The 20118-nt window shown below is 42.2% G+C and overlaps 1 protein-coding gene across 1 annotated transcript in view; it reads right to left on the reverse strand.

Moving 5' to 3' along the window:
* The window catches only part of LOC124709101 (myrosinase 1-like), a 134015-nt gene that overhangs the window by 44983 nt on the left and 68914 nt on the right, over positions 1 to 20118 (reverse strand). The window contains exon 5 of the mRNA XM_047240750.1: positions 5094 to 5188. Coding sequence (XP_047096706.1) covers positions 5094 to 5188 — 95 coding nt within the window. The remainder of the gene's footprint in view (positions 1 to 5093; positions 5189 to 20118) is intronic.

The raw sequence follows: 20118 nt of genomic DNA on the forward strand, positions 1-20118 counted from the left end.
TGCGGGCCTATGGGGTATCGTCTCAGTTGTGCGACTGGATTCGTGATTTCCTGTCAGGAAGGTCGCAGCTCGTAGTAATAGACGGAAAATTCGAGTAAAACTGAAGTGATATCAGGTGTTCCCCAGGGAAGCGTCCTGGGACCTCTGCTGTTCCTGATCTATATAAATGACCTGGGTGACCATCTGAGCAGTTCTCTTGGGTTGTTCGCAGATGATGCTGTAATTTACCATCTAGTAAGGTCATCCGAAGACCAGTATCAGTTGCAAAGCGATTTAGAAAGGATTGGTGTATGGTGTGGCAGGTGGCAGTTGACGCTAAATAACGAAAAGTGTGAGGTGATCCACATGAGTTCCAAAAGAAATCCGTTGGAATTCGATTACTCGATAAATAGTACAATTCTCAAGGCTGTCAATTCAACTAAGTACCTGGGTGTTAAAATTACGAACAACTTCAGTTGGAAAGACCACAGATAATATTTTGGGGAAGGCGAGCCAAAGATTGCGTTTCATTGGCAGGACACTTAGAAGATGCAACAAGTCCACTAAGGAGACAGCTTACACTACACTCTTTCGTCCTCTGTTAGAATATTGCTGCGCGGTTTGGGATCCTTACCAGATGGGATTGACGGAGGACATCGAAAGGGTGCAAAAATGAGGAGCTCGTTTTGTATTATCACGTAATAGGGGAGAGAGTGTGGCAGATATGATACGCGAGTTGGGATGGAAGTCATTAAAGCAAAGACGTTTTTCGTCGCGGCGAGATCTATTTATGAAATTTCAGTCACCAACTTTCTCTTCCGAATGCGAAAATATTTTGTTCAGTTCAGCCTACATAAGTGGGAATGATCATCAAAATAATGTAAGAGAAATCAGAGCTCGGACAGAAAGGTTTAGGTGTTCGTTTTTCCAGCCCGCTGTTCGGGAGTGGAATGGTAGAGAGATAGTATGATTGTGGTTCGATGAACCCTCTGCCTAGCACTTAAATGTGAATTGCAAAGTAATCATGTAGATGTAGATATATGGTGCTACAGAAGAATGCTGAAGATTATATGAGTAGATCACTTAACGAATGAGGAGCTACTGAACAGAATTGGGAAGAAACGAAATTTGTGGCGCAGCCTGACTAGATGAAGGGATCGGTTATTAGGGCATTCTGAAACGTTAGGGGATCACCAGCTTAGTATTTGAGGGAAGTGTGAGGAATAATAATCGTAGAGAGAGACCAAAAGATGAATACAGTAGGGAGACGTTGGTTGCAGTAACTTGCAAAGGGTAAAGTAACATGCAGAGCTGCATCAAACCAGTCATAGGAATGAAGACCACAACAACGACATTCTTCGTGTTTGCATATTTGCAGGCCCTCTACTGCAGCGAGTAACATGGCTGCGTGTAACTTAACTATGTCGGTGCGTGAGAAACAGCGTTCTATTATCGAGTTTCCTATTCGAAGATTTCGTCCACATTTGGAGCACCCCCCCCCCCCCCTTCTCTCTCTCTCCTCCTTCAGCACGCCAGTGCCAGACTACACGGGATGGCTGCGACATCTCCAACAATCGGACGCCTTGGGTTCACTGCCATTTGCCCTCTCCCACACCGCCCCGACTTGGCCCCATCCGATTTTCATCTGTTTCCATATCTTAGAGAACACGTTCGAGAACTCCATTTTCATAGTTTTGAGCTGTTGCAAGCAGAGGTGAGTTTGTGGCTCCCTGAATAAGGACAAACGTTCTACAGTGACTTAACAACACACTGGTCTCTCATCGCGAGAAATGTCTTCTGCGTCAGGGTGACTATGTTGAGAAATAAATATGTAGACATGAAGATTAAAGATGTAGAATGTTAATAACGTACGTTTTACTGAAAATGCTTTATGAATTTTGACATAAAAGATTCGGAGGCATTGCTTTTCAGCACACCTTTTCCCGGATGTTGCTGCTTGTGTACCTGCATTGGAGTCACACTAAGTTACATACACGCTGCAGCAACGTCCTCAAACGGAAACTTTTTGATCGGCCCTTATATAGTTGAACTTTCTTGTAACGACATCAATTTCAATGAAACCTAGGCTATAACGTCGTGATTTCTGTTGTACGACCATATTCCTCGCAAGGAACATACTTCTCATCCTAGCTTAATACGACGAATTTGCGTGTGCCTCGTACATAACGTCACTTCCAATCTCATTTAGCATCAAGAGTCGATATACTGTAGAAGGAAATCTGTTGTTGTAATATGCCAACCTGACATATTGCCCTCTCTGCCCTTCTGTCAACAACAGTCTCATTGTTACCCTAGCGCATTCATACTACAGTACTGGTAACAATCACAGCACTCGTCACCAATACAGTTGAGGTCAGTTTACACAACCTTTTTACAACAGCATAGCCAATAAAAGAAATTTTAATGGTGGACGAAAAAGTGAAAGTGATTCATGAAATCGAAAATGGAGTTAAAGAGGTTGACGTGTGTCGTCATTTTGTCCTCTTAAATTCCACGGTCCAAACGACTTGGAAGAACAAGGATAATATTGTTACTGCGTTTAAAAAAAATGGATGCAAAATTACGCAGTTACGAAAAGATGAGTGCAGCGGCGTGGATGAAGCTCTGCTTCAGTGGTTTAAGTAACAGAGATGCATCTCCTAACGGTGGAACCAAAAGAATTTGCCAAGAAATTAAAAGATGAGGAATTTGTGTGCAGCAACAGCTTACTTATATCCAGATGCTAATTGTAATAACCTTGACTCTAGGTGTAAGAGAAAATGCTTTGATACTGTCATCTTTCAACAGAATTGGCTGGGTGTCTTCAATAACTTTTATAATAACTATTCTTCAAAGAATGAACAGGACATACTTCTACAAATCCTAAGAGTCATTGAAGATGTGAAAATAAGAATACCATGAAACGATCCAGGGAAGCAAAGCAAAGAAAATTCCTTCAAGTATCACATAATGGTGGGCACACAAAGAAAAGAAGTAACTGTAGCTGCATCTCTTTCAATCCTCGCTGTGAATGAGAAGCGCGTTAGGAGACAGAATACTCAGACTTTACGGTAACAGCCCTGAATCTAAAGTCTCTATACTTACATCGCTGCAAGGCGTTTAGCAGCTGCTGAGGCGCTGTTTACAAGAGAAGAAGTTTTACAATGCTTTGCAGCATGACAGGTCGGATGAAAAACCTGGAAAAAATTAAAATGTTTTCTCTCTCCTTGCGATTATGTGCGAAGTATAGGAGTGCCCAAAATCCCTGTCCAGGAATTGTTTTATTTGAGGCAACCAACATTTAACGTTTTTTGTATACACAATATAAAAACAAATAAAACAGTCATGTGTATCTGTCATGAAGCCCAGGCAAAAAAAGGGCGCTAATAACCTATGCTTTTCCTTTTAGACTAGTTGAATTCTGTCTCAGCTCAGTATGAGGAAATTGATTTATTCTCCGACAGTTGCTCTGGACAGAACAAAAACTATAATATCTCAAAATTTTTGTTAAGTTACAAACCGCTTCAAGAAAACTGAGCATTTCTTCCTAATTAGAGTTCACAGCTTCATGGACTGTGATCGAATTTTTAATGCTATAAAAAGGTCCCTCAAAAACATGACAATTTACTCAGTTCGGCAACTCACTGAACTGATAGTGCAAAGTAGCGCCTCTCTTAAATTCGCAGTAATCGATGTTGATACAATCAGTCCTGTAAGGTACAATTTCAAGAACTGGTGGCCCAAGTACAATATGAAAAGTCCTGTACCTACTGAAAAAATACAAGGATCGGGTTAAGATAGTACACTCTGCAATTATTAAGTTTTCCCATTTTGTGCATCTAGGAACAGTTCTCACAAGACATTTCATCAGAGAGTTAACTGCAAAAAAACACCTTCATCCTTCGGCAAAATTCTATCAAGATCCGTCTCCAAGATTTAGTTCCGTATCCAGAAGAAAAACAGTTATTGAAGAAAGGAAAAGTCAATGACATGAAGAAAATTCTCCCATAGAGTGAAGACAGATACAATGACTTTTATGAAGAAATAATGTATTAACATTCTCAGATTAGCAAAATAAAAGTCTACATTTTCAGTGAAACTATTTGTAATTCTGTAGGCTTTCGTGACCTGAGTCAGTTGACATAAAAGTTTTCTGAGTATGATACCGCTTCATATCGCAAAAAACTTCACTGGATTAATCAACGTTTCTACCACGCTTACAGTGGCCTCCTAAGTCTACCTGATACTGGTTAAGTATATCTGACATTGATTACTAGTTGCATTTATAACGCTATGTGTGATCTGAAAATGAGAGTTAAGCTACCGAAAGTGGTCATCACTTTATAAAAAACATATTTACTGTTAAATGATTGACATAACACATAGAAATCTTTTTAATGTTTCAAAAAGTTTCATGGAAGGGCTTTAACATTTTTATAATTTTCCATTTGATTATAATATTGATTGCCATTGTATGTTTTCTTTTGTATAACTTAATTAAATTTTATGTGTGGTTATTTTCTAAAGAAAAATAAGATGTTAATTTACAAAATACATTTACAATACCTGTTTTCACTTTGTAATGTGTTTTTCAGAGTTCATTATATTTTTATCAGCAAAATGTAGTTTATGTAACTTTTCAAACAAACATATTTCATTAAACAGCAGTATTTGTTAAAAGGGCGGTCGTCCAAGCGTAAAGTAAGGTTCTGTGTCGTCCTTCAATTAATGCAAACAGTACGAAAATAGTTTAAATAATGAGTTGTAGGCCAAAAGAAAATTTTTAAGAGCAAAAAGAAAGTTTCAATATGCAAAGTATTGCTGCAAACATCTTTTTGTCTCTCTAGTAAAATCAGAATTTTATGGATTTACGTTCTTTTAACAAACAGCGATTGAAATCGCCCAGACAAAAGGCACAGCCGACTTTCTGCCCCATCTCTGTGCAATTCGCGCTTGTGTTCCGTTTCTTATAAACTCGTCATCGACGACAGTATCCTTTGTTCCTACCTGCTCAAGGAGCTGTTTTGTGAACAAAAGACGCAGTCAGCAGCTTCCTCCTGAGGAGATGTTGTCCAAGCAAGTTGCTAGGTGACGATGGACGGATGACGTCTTACCTCAAACTGCAGCTGGCGGTCCGACGCCTCGGCGTCATCGGCGCTGCTAGTCACCGGCTCGTACCAGTCGATGTTGAGAGTGATGCCCACTCTGCCTGCAACGCGGACAAAACAAGGGCGTCACACTGACAAGAACTGCTTACAGGTGTCACCTCGACAAAAAAATAAGTTAAATAATTAATTGTAAATGCCTGACGTTGTCAATCGGGGGGGACTATCAGCAGCGTGTGATACATGAAGAAACTTCAAAAGCCACCATCGATAAAGAAAAGCATTTCATCGGGTGACTGGTTTCCACGGAGCTGTGCTGCCATCATCAGATCTGCAAGGTGATGGACAGAAGCTGATAGGGAAATATTTTGGAATAATCGTATTACAAACTGATAAAATGTCTCGTTACATAACTTATGGAACTGCAACATATCTCATGCTTTAACACATTGTCCATCAGTTTTGCAAGTCTCTAACATTCCTTATTTGCGTCACACTACCATGAGGATCACCACACTTCGGTATGGCAGTTATAAAAGTATTACGTACAAACACAAACAAAAATGGTTCAAATGGCTCTGAGTACTATGGGACTTAACGTCTGAGGTTATCAGTCCCCTAGAACTTACAACTACTTAAACCTAACTAACCTAAGGACACCACACACATCATGCCCGAGGCAGAATTCGAACCTGCGACCGTAGCGGTCGTGCGCTTCCAGACTGAAGCGCCTAGAACTGCTCGACCACTCCGGCCGGCCAAACACAAACATAACTATATTTCGGCGATTACAAGTATTCATGTCCACCACTAGCTGACGAATGACACAGAAATGTTGTAAACACAGGGACCACCAGGTGGCACTGTGGCAGTTGAATGGATTCTCGTCTTGCAAATAGCACAAAACAGATACACCTAATTCCATAAATTCGTAATACGTTATTAAGGACCTTTTTATTTACTTTATTATACAATCAAACTCGGAAAAATATAAAAAATGCGTGTATAATTGATGTATGTACCTTTGATAATCTTGTAGGATAAAATATGTGTGACTTAAGCTAGAGAACAAGAATTGCGCTCGCAGTATGGTTAATGTAGACGTGAACATAAAAGGAAATTCTTCATGCGCACTGTCGGTATTCTGATGTATTCTGTTTCATGTTTATAATTTACATGTTCATAGTTATGTTTCGAATTTCTGATTATAAGTGCTGGACAATCTATTTTTTCTTCTTTCGTATTTTAAAAACAATACTGTACACACAGTATTATATGCAGATCACAGTTAAAAATTAAGAATGTTATATAATTTTAATCGTGGAACTACAATGTTCGTCTACATCGCATATGTTGCCCAGTGTCTAGAGCTCGATTTCGATATAAGTCGAACAATCTTCATCACGATCTATCTCATCAAATGGAATTAAAAAGATGTTGATTCTTACTTAGCATTTATACAGGAAATAATGTAAATCTAAGAAATACATCGAAACGTCGAACAATTTTTATCAAATATGTCATACTTAAAAACAAAATATATTGTCTAGCCACTATGATGAGAAATTCGAAACATAACTATGGACATTCAGACGTAAATTATGAACATGACACATAGTACACCAGAACACCGACATTCTGCCTGAAGAGTTTCTCTTTTACCTCACCTCTACGTTCAGCATATTGCGAGGCTAATTCATGTTCTCTGACGTGTGCCATACATATTTTATCCCACAAAGTTACCAATGGGAAATAGTTTAATTGTACTCGTATATAAAATATCTATATTTCCCTGATTTGGATTGTATAATAATGTAAATAAAAGTGGTTCTTAATGATATATTACCAGTTATCTGGACTTAGTTAGCTATGCCTCACGCTATATACAAGACGAAAATCCAGTCAACCGCCACAGCGGGACTGGATGGTCGTTGTGTTTACACAACTTCTCTGTCAGTTGCAAACTTGTGATGAACATGAGCACTTGTAAGTGGCGCAGTATAGCTATGTTTATATTTGTACACAATACTTTCATATTTGACACGTCAGCGTGTAGTGATAATCATTGTAATGTGAAGTGGGTAAGGAATCTGAAGCCACTTGCAGCACTGATGCAGAAAATGTGAAAGCGTGAGGTATTTTACAATTCCATGGGTTATGTAACAAGGGAGTGTATCAAGCTGTAATACGATTATTGCAAAATGTTTTCATATCAGCTTCCGTTCATCCTCTTTGATGCACAGCATGAAGAGTTCTTACTGACTGAAAAATTACCCTTGAAGATATAAAGGTCCTTTAATATTTTATCAAGCATTTTGGTAATTCTACACAAAGGGCTTTGCCTAGAATTAGCAGTCGGTCTAAGAGGGCTGTTTTCTTTGTGTATTTTTAATTGGTACCTAAGCCAGGGAACTTCTGATTCATGACAGAACAACTCAGAATGACATTTTCACTCTGCAGCGGAATGTGCGCTGATATGAAACTTCCTGAAAGTTCCGAGTTCGAGTCTCGGCCCGGCAAACAACTTTAATCTGCCAGAAAGTTTCATATCAGTGTACATTCCGCTGCAGAGTGAAAATGTCATTCTGGAAACATCCCCCAGGCTGTGCTGGTTCTGCAAGGTTCGCAGGAGAGCTTCTGTAAAGTTTGGAAAGTTTGGAAGGTAGGAGACGAGGTACTGGCAGAAGTAAAGCTGTGAGGACGGGGCATGAGTCGTGCTTGGGTAGCTCAGTTTAAGGACACTATGCGAGCAAACGACCTAGGAAAAACTAACGCTTGCACAGTTAGCAAATGGATGTACTTCAGATTTTGTTTTCATATTTATAAATACACTCCTGGAAATTGAAATAAGAACACCGTGAATTCATTGTCCCAGGAAGGGGAAACTTTATTGACACATACCTGGGGTCAGATACATCACATGATCACACTGACAGAACCACAGGCACATAGACACAGGCAACAGAGCATGCACAATGTCGGCACTAGTACAGTGTATATCCACCTTTCGCAGCAATGCAGGCTGGTATTCTCCCATGGAGACGATCGTAGAGATGCTGGATGTAGTCCTGTGGAACGGCTTGCCATGCCATTTCCACCTGGCGCCTAAGTTGGACCAGCGTTCGTGCTGGACGTGCAGACCGCGTGAGACGACGCTTCATCCAGTCCCAAACATGCTCAATGGGGGACGGATCCGGAGATCTTGCTGGCCAGGGTAGTTGACTTACACCTTCTAGAGCACGTTTGGTGGCACGGGATACATGCGGACGTGCATTGTCCTGTTGGAACAGCAAGTTCCCTTGCCGGTCTAGGAATGGTAGAACGATGGGTTCGATGACGGTTTGGATGTACCGTGCACTATTCAGTGTCCCCTCGACGATCACCAGTGGTGAACGGCCAGTGTAGGAGATCGCTCCCCACACCATGATGCCGGGTGTTGGCCCTGTGTGCCTTGGTCGTATGCAGTCCTGATTGTGGCGCTCACCTGCACGGCGTCAAACACGCATACGACCATCATTGGCACCAAGGCAGAAGCGACTCTCATCGCTGAAGACGACACGTCTCCATTCGTCCCTCCATTCACGCCTGTCCCGACACCACTGGAGGCGGGCTGCACGATGTTGGGGCGTGAGCGGAAGACGGCCTAACGGTGTGCAGGACCGTAGCCCAGCTTCATGGAGACGGTTGCGAATGGTCCTCTCCGATACCCCAGGAGCAACAGTGTCCCTAATTTGCTGGGAAGTGGCGGTGCGGTCCCCTACGGCACTGCGTAGGATCCTACGGTCTTGGCGTGCATCCGTGCGTCGCTGCGGTCCGGTCCCAGGTCGACGGGCACGTGCACCTTCCGCCGACCACTGGCGACAACATCGATGTACTGTGGAGACCTCACGCCCCACGTGTTGAGCAATTCGGCGGTACGTCCACCCGGCCTCCCGCATGCCCACTATACGCCCTCGCTCAAAGTCTGTCAACTGCACATACGGTTCACGTCCACGCTGTCGCGGCATGCTACCAGTGTTAAAGACTGCGATGGAGCTCCGTATGCCACGGCAAACTGGCTGACACTGACGGCGGCGGTGCACAAATGCTGCGCAGCTAGCGCCATTCGACGGCCAACACCGCGGTTCCTGGTGTGTCCGCTGTGCCGTGCGTGTGATCATTGCTTGTACAGCCCTCTCGCAGTGTCCGGAGCAAGTATGGTAGGTCTGACACACCGGTGTCAATGTGTTCTTTTTTCCGTTTCCAGGAGTGTATGTGTGCCGTGCTGCCCGCTATCTCGCTGCCCGCCAACCGCCGCACCGACTTGCACAGGTCAAACATTTATTTCATCTTTAGAAGTGTATCTGTGTGGACCAGTGTCGAAACTGTTTCTAACTGTTCAATAATAACGTGACTTTTACCAGAATTGCCTTAGCCATTACTGATCCTGATCACTGACCCAGACAAGGTCCTTACCTCGTACTGTGCAACCCGAGTATCCTGAACTGAAAGTTTAATGTTAGTGTTAATGAAAATTATCAGCAGATTAATCTATGCCGTAAAGGAGTCTAAAGTTCTGTGTGTTATTGCAAATGTTGGTATAGAACAAAAGTATGACTAAATTGGAAGAGAGTTTTTTTTGGATTGAGTTAGCGATGTTATTTAATTAATCTGAGACAGAAATAATGACAGTTAAATAATTCAGAAGTGAGACAAAAGAGTAGTTATCCATAGATTGTTAAATTTGAGTGTAAATTTGCCTTCAGTACTTAATAGTTTCAGTTTAACGACCATAACAGTTTCAGGGCCCCCCCCCTTCTCTTGTCCATTCTTTCAAACCTTGAAATGTGTTGATCAGATTTGACCAGTAAAGCTAAATTCTATATTAATCCTAAGTGTATTAGTGTTTTTCCATCATTAATAGTGATATTGTGTGTGTACTTTCAAGATTGTCGATGCTAGGGCAATCTATGCCCGATTTCAGTCTGCTCAACATACAAAATGCAGTTCGTAGTAATCATTACTGTGTGGTGTTGTGTAAATTTAGCTCGTCCAAATTAGTACAAAAAGAGAAAACTTTAGTTCAGTGGATTTTTCTGGTTCCAAACTTTGCCATATAACGCATCATTACTACGTGTTACCATGCTTGTACATGCACCCACTTGTACAAGAAAAAACTTACTCATTGCCTATGTAGGCTGGCGACCGAATTGTTAATTATAGGTAGCATCTACTGTGTGTACTTCTTGTCCATGCGAAAGAGTAATTATACTTTACATTTGCGTGATGCATCACTGTAGTTATTGACTGAATGTAAGTCCGATCTTGCTTCTATTAGGTACACGCGGTCAACTAATGTACTAAAATCCTTGTTTATAAGGTGAAGCCCGTGAACTTATTACAGTACAGGCTTTATAGAGATAACGTACGTCACAGAGAGCGGGCGGGAAGCGTTACAAGTGGCTTCCCGGTGACAGGACATCCAGCTGTTGTCGTTTACAAATTAATGTAAAGTTCGAACAGTGGATGTTCAGTGGCACGAATAGCAATAAAGTTTAGCAAAATAAACTGCAGTGTGAGTCAAGTATAATAGTGTGGTATAGTTGGCATTCAATATGGACAGGAACGTAGGCAGGGTAGATGCGCCAAGTGAAATGGAGAATGCGGCTGGCAGTAGCCGGAGTTTACGCGGCCAGATAACAGATGGCGTTAGCGGAAGACAATTGGCGTACATACAATACCACAAACAGGTCAATGAACAGATTGAAAGGTTGAAATCGCCTCGGACACAGCAAGGAATAAAACAGGAAGTAGAAGGTGACTTTGTAGATGATAGTGGTTATGTGAAAGAATCCACAGACGTGTTTGATTCTCCACAGATAAAGAAAGAACCGAAAGAAACTTTTGAAGTAGGATCGGAATACACCGATTCCGTAGAACAAAACAATGTGAAAATTTTAAGCATAAACGATTTATTTGAACAATTAACCAAACAAATTTCAGGACAGAGTGAGCAGATCAAAACACAGAATGATCAGCTTCAAACACATGTTGATCAGCAGCTCAAAACACAGAATGATCAGCTTCAAACACATGTTGATCAGCTTAAAACACATGTTGATCAGCAGCTCAAAATACAGGTGGATCAAATTAAAGCACAGGTCGAAGGACAGGGAATTAAAATTAGTAAACAAATAGAACAGGTAGAACAAAAAGTGGGTAATTTAAGTTCTGTGGTAAATACACTGAAACTTGAAGTTGTTACCATTAACAAAAATATGGATACTATGCAGGAGGAAATTGGAAACATTAATAGTAGTTTCGATGTTGAAATTCTCAACATCCAAGAGAAAGTAGAACCTCTGGTTGAAACTAAGGTAGACGAAAAAGTTTTCAGTCTTAAAACTGAGATCGTAAACGAATGTCAACAAGGGATTTCGCAATTGAAAAAGGTAGTTTTAGACACTGAAAGGGATTTAAGTAAAAAAGTATCCAGATGTGTTCAAAATTGTGAACAAAATACTAAGAAAATTCAAGGCAGAATTTTCGATCTGGAGAGCAAAATTAAAGATAGGCCTGGTGTTGTCTGTAATGGCACACCAATTACGAAGCTGTTAGAAGGCGAGGAACGCTTCGATCCAGCCAAGAAACATAACGGGTGGCATCCGTTAGATTTTATCAAAAATTGCGAGAGAGTATTTCCTGAGCACTTGTCTGATCAGGAAAAGATAAATGTAGTAATTAGCGCCTTAGCGGGTGATGCTAAGCGCTGGGGAATAAATTTAAATACCGAACGAATGACGTTCGAAGAATTTAGGCAGAAATTTACGGAAGAATATTGGTCTGGACAAAAGCAGGACCATTTATGGTGGGAGTTCATCATGGCCAAACAGCATGATAACAGGGGCAGGAATTCTTTGAAAGATTTCTGCGAGCATTGGTACCAGAAATTGACGCATTTAAGAGGCCGAATATCAGATTCAGAAATTATCTGGGAGTTATATAAAAAGCTTCCAGAAGATTCAAAGAGGTATGTAGGAAGCAATCATCGCAGCTTCCAAGCATTTCTCGAAAGAGTCGAAGACGAGGATCATTGGCGCGAAAGTCGTGCCAATTATCAAAATTTTGGTAACCGTTCAAAATGGTTCAAATGGCTCTGAGCACTATGGGACTTAACATCTATGGTCATCAGTCCCCTAGAACTTAGAACTACTTAAACCTAACTAACCTAAGGACATCACACAACACCCAGCCATCACGAGGCAGAGAAAATCCCTGACCCCGCCGGGAATCGAACCCGGGAACCCGGGCGTGGGAAGCGAGAACGCTACCGCACGACCACGAGATGCGGGCTTGGTAACCGTAATAACCGACACAATGACGAACGAAATGACGGCGATGGATTTCGCGTCAATGTAATACAGAGAGGAAGAGGCAGAGGAAGAGGCAGAGGAAATTATCCAGGTCGCGGTCGAGAGTATACCGCGCAAAATAATAACGACGCGGGAAACTAATTACCGCGAACGTTGCGGGCCAAACGGAAGCGGACAACACATACAGGCCCCGATTTAAGAAAAGATATCGGACCGACCGTAATGTAATGAGACAGGATAGGGACAGTCATGGAACGCCGCGACGTGTTGTGGCGAAACAAGCGTCAGGTGCGAGCCAGAATGAGTCATCTCTGCCGCACAGAGCGCTACATGTTAACAGGCGAGTGGAGCATCAGAGGGCAACGGCCCAGCCTAGCAGAACATCTGTTCGGAAAGAAGCCGCTAGCAATACGGCAGCAGTAGGTACGAACGTAGCCGTAAGAGCTGAGGAAAATTTTACGAGTGATAATTCCGTGGCAAAGGAAACAATAAATGAAACTGTGAATACACAGAGAGGTGCGGTTAGCAGTGTTTGCAATGAGATAAAAGGCGAGGATGAATTAGCAGAAGTAACTGATTGGCGTGTGCAGATCGATGATCTGTACAAGGGCCTAAACAATGTGAGTGGGAGGATTTTAAAAGGGAGTATGAGGCGAAGAAATTAGTTGGTGGAAAGAGAGATAGTAGGGACGTCCATAAAGTGACGTGGCCCAAATTTTAAGAGGGGAGAATAAATAGCACCCCGCAAAGTTCGCGTGCTGCCGATAGGAGGAAGGTTAATGATAGGAAGGATTTGGAGGATGAAATCCTCAGCATTGACGAAGAAATAACTTCTGCTAACAGTCCGCCAATAGTGCAAGCTGCTACCGAGAAGCACCGTGGAGAAGGGGTAGATGATTGCCTGAAAGTAATTAAAGTCCACGACGATTACACTAAATATGAAGTCACAGTAGATGTAAATAAATCTGATGACGAGGCCGTTTTGCCAAAAGAGGAGATTGAATTAAAATCCAAGCCTGACGACAATACAGAGGAAGAACTTAGTGCCTGTCTCAGAAAAGCTTTTATGTTAGAACCTGAAAGCGATCCGGAATGGTCGGATTCCGACGATAATTCAGATGATGAAAGATACGCAAATACAGACGAAAATGAATGTACTAACTCTCCCTATTGTGCAAAAGTAGCGTACTTAAGTGAATCTGATGTTGAGGAAGAGAGTAGTGGTGATTCTAGTGAAGATGAATTTTCAGGTGTAAAGGAAAATGAATATATTTTTACTGAAAGAGGGTATGAGAAAATCAGTGAAAATAAAGGGGATGCAGTTAATTGCGATATTGTACTTAATGATGAAGTTTCAAAACAAATCCCAGATGTTGAGACTGAACAAAGAAAGAAAGAGCCACCTGATGACTCAGTGTTCATTTTGCAAAGAGTTCAAGTAAGTAAAGACTTTGAACTCCAGAAACCGAAAAGCCGCCAGATATAAAAGGTTCACAGGTCAGGAACGTATCTTGGGACGATGTCACAGTCGACCAAGGTGCGTTGCGGAAAAAAGAGGAAGGGGCATGATTTAGAGCCTGGGGCAGATTTATATCGGATTTTGAGAATGTCATGAACACATTACATCATGAAACTACAGGATTTCCACCGGAAGAAATTTTGTTAGGCAGAAGTAGTAAAAGTTTAATTGAAGAAAAACTAGAGTTTCCACCTTGTACAAGTTTGGGATTGGGTCAAAAGAAAGAATTGGTGATAAAAAGGGCAAAGCAAAAAGCTGAATCTAGATCTAAAAGACACAATAAAAATTTAAAAGTTTCAAAATTTAAAATTGGAGATTATGTTCTTTTAAAAACCCACGAAAAGTCTAGTGAACTAAACCATGAAATTTCAAAATTTAAATATATTTATAATGGACCATATATAATACAGAATATTCCACACGACAATGCTTACTACCTGATCTACCCAAAATCCAAAAGACCTTTAGGTGTAAGAAATATTGTGGACCTGAAACTGTATGTTCCTAGGAACGAGTAAATGTGCTGTATCTTATGCTGAACCCAAGTTATTCTAAATGTATCTAATCTTTGTAAATGTCTGTATACCCTTGAAAGTGTGCTAAAGTAGTTATGTGAGTTTCAGATTACCAATTGTACTGTAACTGTAAAAATGTATGGAGAAAAGGACTGAAAAGAAAGGATAAATGCTATCAGCCAGATAAAAGATGGGACTGTCAAAAATGAAAATGGGCAGTGTATGAACCATAATATGAAGGACTGCCAAATACCAATGAGGGCAGATAAATAATCGATGGAAAATTGTAAATGTGATCCAGGAGATGTGACAATATGAAGTGAAAAGGACTGCCCAAATCCGCATAATAGGCAGCAAATATGTGTAGTTAATTTTCTGAATATATGTGTGTGTGTTTTGTTTAGTAAGTAAGGAAATGGACTGCTATTCAAAGCAAGCAGCGACAAATTATCTTATAGTGTATACAAAATATGCAATTGTTTTTGTAGTTAAATGTTTGTATTTCAGAATTTTAAATTATTTCTTTGAGAAATTTAGAAAAAATGATTAAATTGCTATTTTAGTGATGTTATGATGGGAAGTTGGACTGTGCAAAAGGCACTTGAGTAAATGACAAGTAATTATTCTTGATGTGTTAAAAAAGTGTAAACCTACATACAGTGAGTAAAAGGAAATATGTAGTGTAAATCTTTTTGGACAATTAAGTAAAGATTCGGAACCACTGTATAATTGTAAGATTTAGTGTTCCCATAAAATTTGGACTTAAGAAAATTTTCTGGAAACAGGGGCATGTGTAACGACAACTGTACATATAATAATTTTTTTCTTTATGAATTTAGATAAATTAATGTAAGCAATGTTTTGAACTTCTTTCTCGGTTCGTATCATTATGTTCAAGAGACTGTGAGCAACTTTTGAAATGAACATTATTATTTATGTTAGATTTCAAATAATGTGGTAATCAAAGGAAAGTGTATTTAATGTTAAAACTATTGTAAGAGGTGAAAGTTGTAATTTATACACTTGGTCCATACGTAGGTAATGCATTAGGATATGTGTAGTAGAAAACCTGTGGTGAATACCCTACCTGAAGGGGGAGCGGGAAAAGGTGGAGGCAGGCGAGGCGCGAAAACGCACACTGGCGCGGTTCTGCACAACGGGCTCAGTAGCACAGTCGGAGGCGAGCTACAGTCGGAGTTGTGAAACGGTCAGAGGAACACGTACTGTACCGAGGCGGCTACCCAGGGAAAGTGGATTCCATTGAGCCTCGGATGAACCGATTCCGACGACTACTTGACATGGCTATATTCTGAGGCTCAAAATTGGAAAGATTACGACGCTAAGAAGATGGAAAGTACCGATGAAGTGTGAGCCTTACCCGTGCTTGTACACTCCTGGAAATTGAAATAAGAACACCGTGAATTCATTGTCCAGGAAGGGGAAACTTTATTGACACATTCCTGGGGTCAGATACATCACATGATCACACTGACAGAACCACAGGCACATAGACACAGGCAACAGAGCATGCACAATGTCGGCACTAGCACAGTGTATATCCACCTTTCGCAGCAATGCAGGCTGCTATTCTCCCATGGAGACGATCGTAGAGATGCTGGATGTAGTCCTGTGGAACGGCTTGCCATGCCATTTCCACCTGGCGCCTCAGTTGGACCAGCGTTCGTGCTGGACGTGCAGACCGCGTGAGACGACGCTTCATCCAGTCCCAAACATGCTCAATGGGGGATGGATCCGGAGATCTTGCTGGCCAGGGTAGTTGACTTACACCTTCTAGAGCACGTTGGGTGGCACAGGATACATGCGGACGTGCATTGTCCTGTTGGAACAGCAAGTTCCCTTGCCGGTCTAGGAATGGTAGAACGATGGGTTCGATGACGGTTTGGATGTACCGTGCACTATTCAGTGTCCCCTCGACGATCACCAGTGGTGTACGGCCAGTTTAGGAGATCGCTCCCCACACCATGATGCCGGGTGTTGGCCCTGTGTGCCTCGGTCGTATGCAGTCCTGATTGTGGCGCTCACCTGCACGCCGCCAAACACGCATACGACCATCATTGGCACCAAGGCAGAAGCGACTCTCATCGCTGAAGACGACACGTCTCCATTCGTCCCTCCATTCACGCCTGTTGCGACACCACTGGAGGCGGGCTGCACGATGTTGGGGCGTGAGCGGAAGACGGCCTAACGGTGTGCGGGACCGTAGCCCAGCTTCATGGAGACGGTTGCGAATGGTCCTCGCCGATACCCCAGGAGCAACAGTGTCCCTAATTTGCTGGGAAGTGGCGGTGCGGTCCCCAACGGCACTGCGTAGGATCCTACGGTCTTGGCGTGCATCCGTACGTCGCTGCGGTCCGGTCCCAGGTCGACGGGCACGTGCACCTTCCGCCGACCACTGGCGACAACATCGATGTACTGTGGAGACCTCACGCCCCACGTGTTGAGCAATTCGGCGGTACGTCCACCCGGCCTCCCGCATGCCCACTATACGCCCTCGCTCAAAGGTCGTGAACTGCACATACGGTTCACGTCCACGCTGTCGCGGCATGCTACCAGTGTTAAAGACTGCGATGGAGCTCCGTATGCCACGGCAAACTGGCTGACACTGACGGCGGCGGTGCACAAATGCTGCGCAGCTAGCGCCATTCGACGGCCAACACCGCGGTTCCTGGTGTGTCCGCTGTGCCGTGCGTGTGATCATTGCTTGTACAGCCCTCTCGCAGTGTCCGGAGCAAGTATGGTAGGTCTGACACACCAGTGTCAATGTGTTCTTTTTTCCGTTTCCAGGAGTGTATGTGTGCCGTGCTGCCCGCTATCTCGCTGCCCGCCAACCGCCGCACCGACTTGCACAGGTCAAACATTTATTTCATCTTTAGAAGTGTATCTGTGTGGACCAGTGTCGAAACTGTTTCTAACTGTTCAATAATAACGTGACTTTTACCAGAATTGCCTTAGCCATTACTGATCCTGATCACTGACCTAGACAAGGTCCTTACCTCGTATTGTGCAACCCGAGTATCCTGAACTGAAAGTTTAATGTTGGTGTTAATGAAAATTATCAGCAGATTAATCTGTGCTATAAAGGAGTCTAAAGTTCTGTGTGTTATTGAAAATGTTGGTATAGAACAAAAGTATGACTAAATTGAAAGAGAGTTTTTTTTTGGATTGAGTTAGCGATGTTATTTAATTAATCTGAGACAGAAATAATGATAGTTCAATAATTCAGAAGTGAGACAAAAAAGTAGTTATCCATAGATTGTTAAATTTGAGTGTAAATTTGCCTTCAGTACTTAATAGTTTCAGTTTAACAACCATAACAGTTTCAGGGCCCCCCCCTTCTCTTGTCCATTCTTTCAAACCTTGAAATGTGTTGATCAGATTTGACCAGTAAAGCTAAATTCTATATTAATCCTAAGTGTATTAGTGTTTTTCCATCATTAATAGTGATATTGTGTGTGTACTTTCAAGATTGTCGATGCTAGGGCAATCTATGCCCGATTTCAGTCTGCTCAACATACAAAATGCAGTTCGTAGTAATCATTACTGTGTGGTGTTGTGTAAATTTAGCTCGTCCAAATTAGTACAAAAAGAGAAAACTTTAGTTCAGTGGATTTTTCTGGTTCCAAACTTTGCCATATAACGCATCATTACTACGTGTTACTATGCTTGTACATGCACCCACTTGTACAAGGAAAAACTTACTCATTGCCTAAGTAGGCTGGCGACCGAATTGTTAATTATAGGTAGCATCTACTGTGTGTACTTCTTGTTCATGCGAAAGAGCAATTATACTTTCATTTGCCTGATGCATCACTGTAGTTATTTACTGAATATAAGCCCGATCTTGCTTCTATTAGGTACACGCGGTCAACTAATGTACTAAAATCCTTGTTTATAAGGTGAAGCCCGTGAACTTATTACAGTACAGGCTTTATAGAGATAACGTACGTCCGAGCAGGGCGGTAGCGTTACAAGGTCTGCCGTCCTCTGCAACCACAGCTTCCAATCCATAGCAGAATTCACGCTCCTGCCTCCCCTGCCGTTGTCGTGCTCCCTATACGACGACCGTCCGTCGCTTTGGGGGGGGGGGGGGGGCGGTGAGGAATGTCACGGCGTACAGTCAAGCGCCGACACGACAGTCGGGAACAATAGAGCAGAGAGGGCTGTGAAGAAGACGTCAGACAGTCGCACGCTGACCGACCCCTCTCCGGGACGACAACGTGACATAAGCGCCGCGCCCCGACTGGCCATGGCCTAGTTCTACGGCAGCATCAAGATTAGCAACTAGGACAGAAATGTCAACATTCGTTAATTTGCTTTCTCATTCTATGTAGCTCAAACTTGGAATTTTTATACTGAAGAGATTTCTCATTTTTCTGTTGCGCTTTGCTTGCGACGCACCTGTTTAACACAAAGTGTTAACTATTGTTGTTTACTATTCGTAATAAAACTCATTAATACCATTTGTTTGAATTCTTGTCTAGCGATCCGAGAAAGCAGGTTTCCTATACACCCCATATTCGACGACTATGAGGGATTTAACACAATGAGTAGCTTAACCTGGATCAGACGTACGTGCATAACCTTGTGGAGTCACCTCCTAACCGAATCCAGGTGGTCATCAAGCCCAGCGGCAGCAGGAGTCGGTATTCAATGAATCTAGTAATGACTTCTCCAGCGGTGACAAAATTTTTGTCCGGTGCGATTATGAGACGCTTACAGCACAAAGGCAAAGTCCGCATTTCATATTTCTACAGTAGGAAAAATCAGCTGAAAGAAACAGAGTTAATGTAATTTATCTATTAACACGTATTTATGGTTCCATGATGTAGGTATACTTATTTATAATATACATGTAAAAGTCAAGTATGACGTAAGGGGAAAGAGGGGGACGACTTTATTTGTGTTGTAAATGCTCCCTTTCTGCAGTACACTGAATTTTCAAATTAATTTTAGCATTGAGCTACTTGTCTAAAATATAATTGTGGACATGAATATACCGAGTGAGGTGGTGTAGTGGTTAGCACACTGGACTCGTATTCGCGAGGACGAAAGCTCACACCTGATTTCGGTTTTCGGTGATTTCCCTAAATCACTACAGGCAAATGGCGGGATGACCTCTGAAAGGGGACAGCCGACTTCCTTCCCCAATCCGACGGGACCAATGATCTCGCTGTTTGGCCCCCTCTCCAAAATCAACCAACCTAGATATAAATATCCTTTATTATACGAAGCATTGTTTGTTACATATTGATGAATAATATTTGGCTTTTAGCTCGGTTGCATTATTCAGTCATCTCTATGTGCATCACGAGATAGCGTCGTTCCCGGTTATGATGTGACTGAATTCCAAAACAGCATCTCGCCTTCACGGATGTAGACCAAAGACTTCATGGCGTCATCCATTTTTAGTTATTTATAGGTAGGAGAGATACGTAGACTTTCTTTGAAAGGAGTTCCAATGTTCGACAGTTTTTCTTAGTCTAAAAGTGTCCGACGCAAGGCCAGCAATATTCTTCTTACACATAACACTATGGCGATTTTCAGCTGAAAAAGTCGTCACATGATATTTTGAAATAGTGAGACTCGTTTTCAGGATTCTGTACCATAGGAATCATCGCTCAGGCAGA

The sequence above is a fragment of the Schistocerca piceifrons genome, chromosome 7 (assembly GCF_021461385.2).
Source record: "Schistocerca piceifrons isolate TAMUIC-IGC-003096 chromosome 7, iqSchPice1.1, whole genome shotgun sequence".
In the NCBI taxonomy this organism is placed as follows: Eukaryota; Metazoa; Arthropoda; class Insecta; order Orthoptera; family Acrididae; genus Schistocerca; species Schistocerca piceifrons.